The sequence below is a fragment of the Silene latifolia genome, chromosome Y, assembly GCF_048544455.1.
Source record: "Silene latifolia isolate original U9 population chromosome Y, ASM4854445v1, whole genome shotgun sequence".
NCBI lineage: Eukaryota > Viridiplantae > Streptophyta > Magnoliopsida > Caryophyllales > Caryophyllaceae > Silene > Silene latifolia.
Window position 1 is genome coordinate 53,746,320 of NC_133538.1, and position 13,364 is coordinate 53,759,683.

The 13,364-nt window shown below is 43.5% G+C and overlaps 1 protein-coding gene and 1 non-coding gene across 2 annotated transcripts; one reads left to right on the forward strand and one right to left on the reverse strand.

Moving 5' to 3' along the window:
- The first annotated feature begins 2,597 nt into the window (after window positions 1-2,597).
- Window positions 2,598-2,704, forward strand: LOC141636357 (small nucleolar RNA R71). Its single transcript, XR_012540976.1, has one exon. It is a non-coding gene; the product is annotated as a small nucleolar RNA R71 (small nucleolar RNA).
- Window positions 2,705-11,425: 8,721 nt separating this feature from the next.
- Window positions 11,426-12,823, reverse strand: LOC141628061 (uncharacterized). Its single transcript, XM_074441248.1, has 2 exons — window positions 12,730-12,823; window positions 11,426-12,630 (listed from the first exon to the last, which is right to left on the reverse strand). Exons 1-2 carry the CDS (start codon window positions 12,821-12,823, stop codon window positions 11,426-11,428), a joined length of 1,299 nt encoding a protein of 432 aa, XP_074297349.1.
- Window positions 12,824-13,364: the final 541 nt, after the last annotated feature.

Below are 13,364 nucleotides of genomic sequence, written 5' to 3' on the forward strand. Positions count from 1 at the left end.
TGCCAGGACGCTCGGATTATGCCCAAGACGAGCAAGTTCCCTCTAGGACGCTCGGATCTCCTCCTGTACCCACGGGTTCAGTTCCACGCGCGGGGATTCTTCATTTCCCGTGTCATTTCTTCTTCATTCCTTTGGTCTTCATTGCGGGTGCACTATGAAGGCTCGGATAGCCTAGGCAATTTCTATCCCCACACTAGTCCAAACACTACACATCAAGAAACATTAAAATACCTCCCTCACTTTCTCTCATAATGATAATCTTGATCAAAACATAAAAATGTAAATCCAAAATTGACAAGAATGCAATACAAGAAGTAAAATGCAAGTTAAGGGGTTAGAATATTTACAAATGGTGGTTTAGGAAGGACTCCACCAAACTCTCATTCTTGTATGAGATGTCAAGGGGGCATAGCCAATGTGTTGTTGATGTTGCTTAACACCTTGTAGAAGTAGTCAAAGGCTTGTCCATTTTCATTATAAAGATCTTCAATAGAGCTTTTCACATTGTGTACTTCATGGTGGTGACTTGAGTCAAGATGGTCACCAAGCCTTGGTCTAAGGTCATAACATTGCCAATGTAGGGGTTAACAAATCCTTCAAATTTGTCATTCCATAGACCACATACTTCATTAGCTTGCTCCCCAATGATGTCATGAGTTGATAAGAGCAACTCCTCTTTCTTGTTGTCATAGCCAATGAGGCCTTCTTCCTTACTTGTTATGATTGGTGGTGAGCTATCCAAGCTCTCATTGTTTTGAAAATTTCCTTGCTCTTTGGATGGAGCATCTTGAGTATTATCCACTTTCTTCTCCCATATGGGTGGTGGTTCTTTACCCATAGGTTGATCTTTGCTTTAAGATGCCAACTTCTTCCTATCACTTTCTCGGTTATAATGATCAATCTGACCTGGCTCATGTAGTCGGGGAGCTCTCATTGTATTATCAAGATTAAAAGTGATCGTCTCATCTCCCACTTCAAGTGTGAGTTCTCCATGCTTCACATCAATTACCGCTCCCGCAGTGTGTAAGAATGGTCTTCCTAAAATGATAGGAATGTTGGAATCTTCCTCCATGTCAACAATAACAAAGTCCACCGGGATGAAGAATTTGCCAATTCTTACGGGCACATCCTCCCATATCCCTAAAGGTGTCTTCATTGATCGATCCGCCATTTGAAGCGTAATATTGGTGCACTTGAGTTCTCCCATTCCTAGCCTTTTGCACACCGAGTATGGCATGACACTTACACTTGCTCCAAGGTCACATAAAGCTTTGTTGATTGTAGTGTCGCCAATGGTGCATGGAATACAGAAGCTTCCCGAATCTTTTAGTTTTGGAGGTGAACTTACTTCTAGAATAGCACTACTAACCTTAGTGAATGCAATAGTCTCTAGCTTCCGGATGGATTTCTTCTTTGTAAGAATGTCTTTCATGTACTTTGCATAGGCCGGAACATGATTGATCAATTCCGTGAATGGAATTGAGACTTCTAAGTTCTTCACAATCTCCATGAACTTTCCAAGTTGCTCATCAAACATAGGCTTAGCTTGACGACTTGTAAATGGAAGTCTAATCACAATAGGCTCTTTTTCCTTAGCCTTCTGGTCATTTCTTTTCTTCGAAACTTCTTAGATGGTTGGTTCATCTTCCTTAGAGTTCTCAACTCTTTGCTTGTCACTAGCCTCCGCAACTTCATCATCAATTGGCTTCTTCGGTCCTTTATACCTTGTACCACTCCTCAAATGGATGGCACTAACCGACTCATATCTTGGGGAATTGCCTTGAGGTGGTAATTGCCCCTTTTGTCTTTGAGAACTAGAAGATGCTAATTGAGTCATTTGGGTTTCCCACATCTTTGTGTGGGCTAGTATGTTGTTGATGGTGATGTCTTTGGCTTGGCTATCTTTTTGCATTTGGGTGAAAAATTCTTGTTGATTCTTTTGCATTTGGAGGACCGCTTTTTGAACATCAAAACCTTTGTCACTTGTTTGATTGTATGAAGGTTGATTTTGATAACTTTGGCTTTGATTGTAAAAGGGTCTTTGAGTTGGTTTCTCATTGGAGGTGGGGTGTATGTTGGTTGAAGGTTTTGAACATTTTGGCGTTTGTATGAAAGGTTGGGATGGAATTTGGTATTCTCATTGTAATAGTTTGAATAAGGGGTGCCACTCTTGTATGCTTTGAAAGCATTCGCTTGTTCCCCTACATTCACTTTAGTTATGTCCCAAAGTTCCACAACTCTAACATACTCCACTTGGAATTGAGGATGATGCCACCATAGCATTAACATTTTGTTTGGGTGATTTGGAGGCCTCTTCAAGTTTAGCCATGGCCTTGTCAAACTTCAAATTGATGGTGTCAATATGAGCACTTAGTTGAGCACCCAATTGAGTGATGGAATCTACCTCATGCTTCCCTCCTCTAGTAGCCTTCCGAGGCCTGCTATATTGCAAATTATGAACCGCCATTTCTTCAATTTTGGCCCATGTTTTATTTTCATCAACTTCGGTAAACATACCATTGGATCCCATATTGAGAATGTTTCGGGAGTGTTCATATAGACCATTCCAAAATTGTTGCACAAGGAACCACTCGCTAAGTCCATGGTGTGGACAAGAATGACAAGTGTCCTTAAATCTCTCCCATGCTTCATACAATGATTCCTTATCCCTTTGCTTGAACCCGGTGATTTGGGCTCTTAACATATTGGTCTTCTCCGGAGGATAGAATTTCTTGTAGAATGCAAGTGCTAACTTCTTCCATGAGTCAATACCAAGGGTAGCCTTGTTTAGGCTCTTCAACCATTGCTTTGCGGCACCAATCAAAGAAAAAGGAAATAAGACCCATCGGATTTGGTCTTGAGTAACTCCGGTTTGATAAATCGCATCACAATAGTCACAAAAAGTCTCCATATGTGAGTGAGGGTCTTAACTAGGCATCCCGCCAAATTGACTTATCTCAACTAGTTGTATCAATGCGGATTTGGCAATAAAATTACTTGTTAAATGTGGTGGTGTAGGAGTTCCATTTGGTAGGTTCTCCTTGGTTGGTACGGAATGTGATGAGAATTTAGGCATTATGGGTTGATTTTGTGTTGGGTTTTGTATTGGGCTGTCCTCTCCTTCTCTTGCAAAAGGGTTGGTAAATTCAATGTTATTTGGTTGAATGTCCATAATCTCTCTAATACCTACAACTCTTGAAGTACCTCTAGCAACTCTTCTATTGTTGTTTAAGGTCCTTTCAATTTCGAAATCAATAGGTAATAGATTACCTTGTGATATCCTAGTCATGCAAAATATCGAACAACTCGAAAACAATTAGAACAACCATGAGGAGATTGACTTCCCTAAGGTAAAGAAAGACACAACTAAAAATAATAAATGAAAATCAAATCAAGTTAACACCGTCCCCGGCAACGGTGCCATTTTTTGGTCCAGTTTAAACTAGTCGTCAAAAGCTACCAACTAAAACAATATTTATAACTTTACAACTACTCTTAGCAAAGAGGCAAGTAAAGGTCGGATCCCAAGGGACGGGTATTGATGTAGGATTTTCAATTGCAAATGGTCGTGTCTTAGGGTGTCACAATTTGGGTTGAAATAGGAGATCAACTAAGCTAATCAACAATATAAAAGTAAAGTAATAAAAACAAGCAAGATGATTAAAAGGAGATGTAAATAATTTATTAAAAGCACTAGGGTGTCATGGGTTCATAGAGGATTCATGGGAGTTGATCATACAAACATGTTTTCTACTAGATACAAGCGCTTTTTGTTGTGATGGGATCGAGTTGGTGTATAAGATTACAATCGCTATGAAGAATTGGGTCCCGGAGCCCAATCGATTATATTGTAAAATACCTACAAGTCGACTTAATCCTTCCTATTCAACTATATGCATGGTCTAATGAGGCTCGAGTTGGTGTATAAGCTTACAAGTCTCATTGAAAAGATAGGTGATGGGTAAAAAATGCAAGAATTCATAGGCTCGCATTTCATCAAACATAAGATGTGCATAAGTTTAAATCACAACAAGCAAGCAAATTAATTATGAAAACATATTAGATTAAGCATGAATCAATCCCCATGTTGGTTTCCCCTAATTCCCCATTAACCCTAGTTAAGGAAACTACTCACTCATTATCAAGTTCAACATGCTAACAAGGTTGTCAATCATACTAGCAAGGCAAAACATGATGAATAAATGAAAGTGATTAACAATAATTAAATAAGATTAAGAGAGAATTATACCTATGAAGATGATTCCAAATAATAAAGCTAAGAATAATAGAAGTACTTCATGATTGATGGAAGGTTGTCAATCCTCCAAATAAACCCAAATAATCTTCTAATTACCCAAAATAAATGAAGAACAATAAAGAAGTTAAGGGAAAGATTAATATTGAGAATTGTATTAAAACTTGATTAAGAGTTGATTACAAGATTACTACTAAATTAAAGGATGATTACAACTTGATTAAGAGAGCATTTAGAGATCATTAAGAGACGATTCTAATCTAGTTAGTACAAAGGGGTATTTATACTAAAGATTAGGTACAAGGATTAGGGTTACTAAGGGCTTAAAGGACTATTAAGACCCTAAGAAAAGTTGAGGAAATGCTCCTCTCGAAGGAAATGAGCATATCCCTCTTGCTAGTCCCGTGTTAAGACGCTTGTCCCGTGCTGAGGCACGGTTGGTACTGACTTGTGATCCGAGCGGATCACGACTGAGACGCTCAGCTTGAGCTGCTGTGGGACGCTCGTCCTGGGCACAAGACGCCCGGATTGTGGTGTTGGGAGACGCCTGGATTGTGGACAATCCGCTCGGATCCTGGGACAGACAGCTTCTCTTCTTTTTGCTCCTTAACAATCTGCAAGGATCGTCTTGAGGATGCAAGGATCCTTTCATCATTGCCCATTTCACTTTATTATCTACTTAGGCCTTCTAGTGTTGTCTTCTCTTTGATGCTAGGTCATTAGGTGCGATCAATTTAGCTCCATTTCGCCATGTAAATGCAAGGTTAGCACTCCTTTCCTACTAAGAGGACAAAACCTCAAAGAATATGCAAAATGGGAAGCTAAAGATAGTAAATGACCCAATTATGCACTATAAAGCATGGGAACGAGGTTAATTCGGGGACTAAATGTGCTCAAATATGAGTCACATCAGTATACTTCCATAGTTTGGCCTATTTGTTCTTTAAACATCATGTTCACCAGCCTCTGATATGTGGATCCTGCATTTTTAAATCCAAAAGGCATGACGTTATAGCAATAGATACCTCGCTCGGACCTGAATGCTGTCTTTTCCTAGTCGCCGGGGTGCATCTTTATCTGGTTGTAGCCACTACAGGCATCCAGGAACGTTAGCATCTCGTGACCTGCAGTAGCATCCACCATGGCATCTATGTGTGGTAGGGGAAATGGATCTTTTGGGCAAGCTTTATTTAAATCTGTAATATCGACGCAGACCCTCCACTTGCCATTTTTGTCTAGGACTACCACCATGTTGGACAACCATTCTGGATATTTTACCTCTCGAATTTTTGTAGCACCAAGCAGGTTATCTACTTCCTGGTTTATGACCTGGTTCCTTTCAGAAGCAAACTTCCTTCTTTTCTGCTGCACAGGTGTAATACCCTGTAATTTGATAAAGTATTTATATGAATAATTTATGTAATTCAAATAATTAATTAATGGCATTGATAATAATAATTACAATTAAGACGATAGTTGAATAATAAAATAAATAAGTGAGTCGGGAAATGGACAAAAAAGGGCAAACTTTCTTTTGGTTTCCTCGTGTAGTTATCTTAAGAATATGCTCTTATGATTACTTCACTTGGTCTCTATAGTCATATAGAACTTACTTGAGACCATAGATCTTCATCTATTGGGTATACTATGTGAATAGATATACCTTTATTCAAATCATTCTCTCTTGCGTAGATCTTCATCTATTGGTTGTTTAAGAGTTGCTGGTGGCGGTTTGGCTGGTGGTTTTGGTAGTCTATATTTGTCGTGGTATGGGCTAGGAGTGACAGGCTTGGGTGGAGCTGATGGTGGCTAGGTGTCACGGTCCGTTACTTTTGCCGGACAGTGGCGCGCACCCTTGCCCGTCTCAAGGCAAGATGCAAGCGACAAGGATCTTCGTACTAGTGAGGGATCGCCCACTAGCACGATACTCGGGTCTCGGGTCGGTGTGTGTCGGGAATCCTAGTTACGATTATCAAGTCCGGCACACGAAAGCAATAAAAGTAAGCAATACGATTATTGAAAGCAAGCAACAAGCAACAACAAGCTTTTGGATGAGAAGCGGTTTTTCATTGACTAGCACCTCTCATAGAGGCAAATTTGGTAGTTTGGTCCTGGTAGCAGGAAACATTGAATTTACAAGTTTAGTGTAGAGTAGCGATATACCTATTTATGGAAACCTATTCTAAAACTACTAAGAAAATACTTACTACAAATGTACAAGGAAAATGAAATTACATAAGCATAAATAAATCTAAGGGTTCGAAGTGTGCGGATCGTCAAACTCTCCCCCACCTAATCTATTGCCGCCCTCGGCAACACAAAAATCTCGAACGGCGCTTCAGTGAGACATCCTCGGTGAGCTGTGGCCGTCCATGCTGCATTGTGGTTTGGCTTTCTCTTGAGCCCGGCTTGTAGACACTTCTCGGTCCACACCATGATCGGATTCATCGTCCCTTCAAGAATAGAGTGCATTTCCTTGACGGCGAGACTCCCGAACATCATGTCCTCCAAGTTTATCACTCGCCTCTGATCATTCTGGAAAGTCCAAGTCCTCGTTGCTCGAGCGGAAATTTTATGAGATCGTTCAAGGTGCTCGCTCCATCGCACCTTCACCTTGTCCATCACCACTTCAGTACCTGCATTCAAGGGAATGTGAGATCTCCAGGACGCCGAATCAGCATTTCGGCGCGGCCCCCTGATGGTACGAGGCCTTCTCTCTTGGGTCGACTGACCCGCAAACCAGGACGTCGATTCAGCACATCGACGCGACCCCCTGATGGTACGAGGCCTTCTCTCTTGGGTCGAATGACCCGCAAACCAGGACGTCGACTTAGCACATCGACGCGGCCCCCTGATGGTACGAGGCCTACTTCTTTGGGCATCTCGGCCCTCATTGTCTACTCCTCGGTAAGGGGGTAGACTCTTCTTTCGTCCTCCAGGCCACTTAGCATCGTAGTTAGCCTGGGTTTTGTTCGCCCTCGGCTCCACCGAACCTTTAGGCGTTATCCAAGGTCGCATCCCTTGTTTCGGCATCGGTATCACCCTCATAGCCGAAATTCGATGCTGCCCCTTGTCTTCGTCGTTGTCTACCGTCTTCACTACGATAGACCCCATTAGTAGCATCGATCCGTCACTCGGTTTCAATACTACCAAGGCTTTCTGAAAGAACTGCATCCCGAGTACTAACTTGAAGTCATCTAGCAGAACGGTGGTGAAGTCGAGCTCTCTGCCCACTCACCCACTTGGACCGCGACCTTCTTAGCCACTCCTTGGACGCGTCTTACTTTCCCATTGACCGGCTTCAGGCAGCTGTTAGCATCCCGCAGAACTAGCCCCAACCGATCAGCTTCCTCTTTCGTAACAAAGTTGATGGAGGCGCCCGAGTCGATCAAGGCTCGTGCTTGCTTCCCATTCACCATCAAGTCCACGTACATGAGCCCGTGGGATTTCTTGGCGGAGGAATCTTCATACTTCCCCATCGCGCTGATCCTTTGAAGTGAGCCCATCCGTGGTTGGTCTTCACCATCACTCGAGTCTTCGTTACACTCTTGGTGATAGTCGGCCAACGCCCCATCAAGACGTTCTTGAGCCCCTTTTGGCATCTTCTTTAACATGGCATTGAACTCCGCTTTGTTCGGACAATCAGCCATCTTGTGAGGACCCTTGCACACAAAACACGCGAACGGTCTCTTCGTTGTGTAAGCAGTAGAGTTTCCCGCCTTCGAAGACGAGCATGAGGGCGAGTTTGTAGTGCTCGCCGATTGGGCTTGACTTCCTTGAGAGCGGAACCGACTGTTCCCAATTGAAATGGCGCTGTTTTGTGGCCTTTGTCCATTGTACCCACTCTGTGACGCACCAGTATTACCCGTTGGTGCCACCACTCTTGGTGCCTCTCGCTCCCCGTGAAAGTCAAGCAGGTGCTCCGCAGCTGATATGGCCGAAGACAGAGTTTTGGGATTCTGCCTCATGACCTCCTGTTGTGCCAACCTCTTCAACCCATCAATGAATTTGAATGTCCGGTCCGTCTCGGACATTTCGGTAATCTCGAGCATGCACGCTGAGAATTCCCTCACATATTCCCGGATTGATTTGGTGTGCTTGATTTCCTTCAGCTTCTTCCGAGCAACAAACTCCGTGTTCTCGGGGTAGAAGTGATCCTTCAAGATCCTCTTGAAGTCGGCCCACGATGTCACCGTAATCGTGCCCGCATCGATTTCCTTGTATCTAGCCCTCCACCACATCTTGGCATCGTCGACTAGATACATACTTGCCGTGACAACTTCCGCGTCTTCGTCGAGCCCACTTACTCGGATGTATTGCTCCATATCGAAGATACAGTTATCGACCGCTTTCAAATCCCTCGCCCCATCGTAGGCACGAGGTGGAGGTGCCTTCACCTTATGGCTCCCCACAGATTTCCCGTCATTGGCCACCGCTTTCACGAGCGTGGCGCAAGTGTTCTCTAACATCTCGACCTTTCGATGCAGATGATTGATCTCTTCCTCCCGATCGTCGGGGATCGCACCACTGATCGCTTGTATGCGGGTGTCCATCCCGTCCACCTTCGTCTCAAGGTCACAAACCGTCTTTTGTAACTCCTCGAGGCTCGCAGCCATCCGCATAACGATGTCCTCGAGTTTGGGAAGCTTGACGTCGATTGCGTCCTCAAAGGCATCCACTCGGTCCTCGATTGGTTCGCCCATTTTCTCGATCTCGATGAACAAATGCGGCGTGCAAAAACCTGTCCGAAAACCTGGCTCTGATACCAAATGTCACGGTCCGCTACTTTTGCCGGACCGTGGCGCGCACCCTTGCCCGTCTCAAGGAAAGATGCAAGCGACAAGGATCTTCGTACTAGTGAGGGATCGCCCACTAGCACGATACTCGGGTCTCGGTTCTGTGTGTGTCGGGAATCCTAGTCACGATTATCAAGTCCGGCACACGAAAGCAATAAAAGTAAGCAATACGATTATTGAAAGCAAGCAACAAGCAACAACAAGCTTTTGGATGAGAAGCGGTTTTTCATTGACTAGCACCTCTCATAGAGGCAAATTTGATAGTTTGGTCCTGGTAGCAGGAAACATTGAATTTACAAGTTTAGTGTAGAATAGCGATATACCTATTTATGGAAACCTATTCTAAAACTACTAAGAAAATACTTACTGCAAATGTACAAGGAAAATGAAATTACATAAGCATAAATAAATCTAAGGGTTCGAAGTGTGCGGATCGTCACACTAGGGGAGTCGTGAAGGACGGGTTTTGGCGTAGTGTTGGACTCGGTTTTAAGCGTGTTTAATGGGCGTGTAAGGTTGGGTGTGTCACATGATTGTCATGGGATTTGAGTAATTGTGTATGGGTTGGTTTACTTAAATTATGGAGACGGGTTTTTACGTAATAATAATTCGTGCGGAAAATAATTAATATATTTAAAATATAATTGAATAGTTAATATAATGAATTGAATAACAAATAAATAATTGAATCATAATATTTATGTTAGGTGACAATTTGTGAACAAATTATAATCGGGTTCGGATTTCTTTAATTATTTGGATCGCTTGAGCTGCTTAATTGGATTTGCTTGCCAGGTAGGATAACGATTCTACTAGACTTATTATTTGTAAATCTTGTCAATTAATTGGATGTTGTGGATTGAACTATTTTGGATAATTGGATTATACATATCTTGTATATTGTGATTAAAAGTGGTTGCATTGGTTATTCTGGAGACGGTGTGGTGGGTAGCCATGGTTGTTGCTACTGTTGGTGGATAATGGGTTGGATATCAGGTTTAGCCTGGCAAATATCATGGTAAGAGCCTTTGGGTGATGTGATATAAACTTACTGGCTGAGGTAGACGTCATGGTAAGAGCCTTCGGGTTATGTTATATAAACTTACTGGCAGACACCGGCTAATATCTTCGTGGTGGTGTAAGGCCCCAATCTGGTTCTGTAGACCTGTCTCTGGTGTGTCTACTCAACTGGAGGTTGAGGGCTGGATTATGAGAACAGTTGATTGGGCATTTGTGATTGAAACCTTACATTATTTAAATTATTTGTTTTAAGATGGTTATCCTACTCAACCTCGTGGTTGACTATGTATTCGTGAACACCTGTGATGAACCATAATGGGGAGCAGATTTGACAGGTACTAAAGATTAGCTGACTTGGGAGCTTATGGCAATGCGTGAGGATTTGGCCAGTCTACCTAAAAGTCTAGACCACATAGATTATTTAATCACTTTATTTATTTCCGCTGCGAGTTGTATATTATCTTATATTAAATTTTAGTTGGTTAATTTGTAATAAACATGTAATCGCTAAAGTTTTAATTTAAGTACTTTGGTTTGTTGTACTTTGTTATTCACTACCTCGGGAAACCGAGATGGTAACATTCCTATTTATTTGGGAATATCTAGCTAAAGGCTCCCGAATAAATGGGGGTGTTACAATATATTTATTACTTGGATTCACACATAGCTTGTGGGTTATCACACTTGGGTCTATCCCTATCATATCATTATGTGACCAAGCAAAACAGTCCATGTTAGTTCTCAACAACCGAACAAGTTCTTTGCAAACGTTACCTGTACATTCTGATCTAATTAGCACGGTTCGTTCTGGGTGCAGTGCGTCCAGGGTGACTCCGTCTGGTTCTGCCTGCTAGGCCTCAATATATTCCTCTTGGATGCGCTAACTCTGTAATTGTTATGCAGGCGGGTTGGTTGTTGACTTCAGAGCCACTTTATAGCAATCCTTAGCTTTCTTCTGGTCCCCACGTATCTCTTGCACACACCAAGGCGTTGGAAACTTCAAACACTGGTGGTATGTTTAAGGTATTGCCTTCATCTCGTGGATCCAGGGCCTGCCAAGGATCACATTGTAAGTAGAGGGTCCATCAATAACTAGATACCTTACGTGCTTGTTAATTCCTCCGGTATAGGTTGTGATGACGATCTCTCCTAGGGAGTGCTTTGTTTCACCACTGAAACTAACCAAGGGGACTGCCTTCTTTGCTAGATCTTTTTCGCTGCATCCCATGCCTTTGAGCGTCTCTAGCATGATTAGGTTGACGGAGCTTCCGATATCCACAATAATCTTCTTCACCTCGCAATTCCCTATGGGGAGCGTGATGATTAAGGCATTATGGTGCTGTTCTGGAGCAGACTACGCATCTGTTTCGTCAAAGGTGACTAATGGCAAGTTCTGGCGATTGATTCTGCAAGAATATTCTGGCTTATCTCCCTTTGCTTCAGCGGCACGCCTCTTTGCTGCTGAGTACGTCAATCCGCATAGCTCCGAGCCACCTGTGATAACATTAATAATTCTAGTACACTGAGGTGGGGGAGATGGCAGAACCTGATCTGTAGAGTTCACCCTGGTTGTGCCTCTGGGTAGGAGGTGATCCAGATTTCCTCGATCATAATGATACTTGACTTCCTTCTTGAGAGAATGGCATTCGTCTGTGTCGTGGATGTTGCTGTCATGGAACTCACATTTTTTGCCGATATCCTTTCTACTGCTGGAGTATCCTTCTGCCAGAGGCTTGGGCCATTTGACTCTGCGACCCAGCTCCTGCAGGGCTTTGAACAATCCTGCAAGATTAGTGGTGAAACCATACTCACTTACTTTTGGAAGCAGATCTGCATCGTCCTTTCCTTCCGAGCTTTTAGAATCTTTGTTCACGCTCCTGCTGTAGGGTTTAGATCTTTCGCTCCTCTTTTCTACAGGGGCTTTCCTGGATACTATGTCGGAATCAAAAGTATATCTTCTGGGTTCAGAGTCCTCCTCCAGCCTCATGACAACAATCGCCTTTGATTGTACTTCCTCAAAGGTAGTGAACGGATGTTTGGTCAGGTCCTTGTATAGATCTGAATCCTGGTGCAGCCCCCGGCGGAAGGCTTCTATAGAAGTTGTTATATCGCACCTTGGAATTGCCACTTTCTCCTTGTTGAACCGGTTTAAGTAATCACGAGTAGCTTCCTCAAATCCTTGCACTATCTGATAGAGGTCGCTGGTCTGCTTCTCTGGCTTTCTGCTGCTGGCGAACTGCTGGTTGAATACATTGACCAAGTCGGCGAAGCTGGTTATGCTTTTATTTGGCAGTCCGACGAACCATTGTAGGGCTGATCCAGACAAGGTCGATCCAAATCCTTTGCACATACAAGCTTCCTTTAAAGTTACAGTTGCGGTTATCACCATCATTTTCTGCTTGTAGTGGTTGATGTGATCGAGTGGATCTGTGGTTCCGCCATAGAGCATTATGGCAGGTGGTACACATCCTTTGGGAACGCCGACGAGGGCTATGTCGTCCACGAATGGTGAGTCTGCATAGCTATCTCGTGCTGCCTTCTCTAACGGACGTGCTACACCTGGTATTTGGTACAACAAGCCCTCAGCTTCAGGTATTGCTACTCTAGCGAACTACCTACTCATGTAAGAGGGTTCGAAACAGGCGGGAAGGAACTAACATGAGTGCCTCCTAACTAGGGTCCTCCAAAAAATTGGCCAGATGCTAGATAACTCGTCATTGGTGTTGTACTGATTATAGATCCAGGCTGCCATCCCGGTGTCTGCTGCAGACCTTCGACCTAGGCTCCACTGGTGAACTGCCTAAATGATGGAACTGCTGTGTTGATGATAACCCTAGATTGCAATCCTGATGTCTGGTGTACGGGTGTACCTACAAAAGGTGGAAAGTCAGATCCTGACGGAGTGCTAAACAGTGCATTACCTAGTGTCTGTTGTAGGGTGAGTGGCTTGTCAAATGACAAGAGTCCCAATCCTCTAGGCTCGATGGGTTCACTGGGTGCTACTCCTACAAGATCTAGCCTGGTGACTAGATCTGATGGAGTTGGTCGACTTGATCCTCCACCGTTGGTCAGGTTCAGAGCTTCGGGAGTTGATGATGGTTTAGGATGGACCGCTGTTATGATCTGAGCGATCAAGTTCTGGATGTCCTTCCTCAGATCCTCAACGGGCTGGCGTAGAGTAGCCATCCCCTGAATCATCACCTGCATCGAGTCAAGTACTGGATTCCCTCTACTTCTGAGAACTTCTGCACCCGATCCCTCCTGGATCAGGGCTCTGGACGCAGCTTCACCTC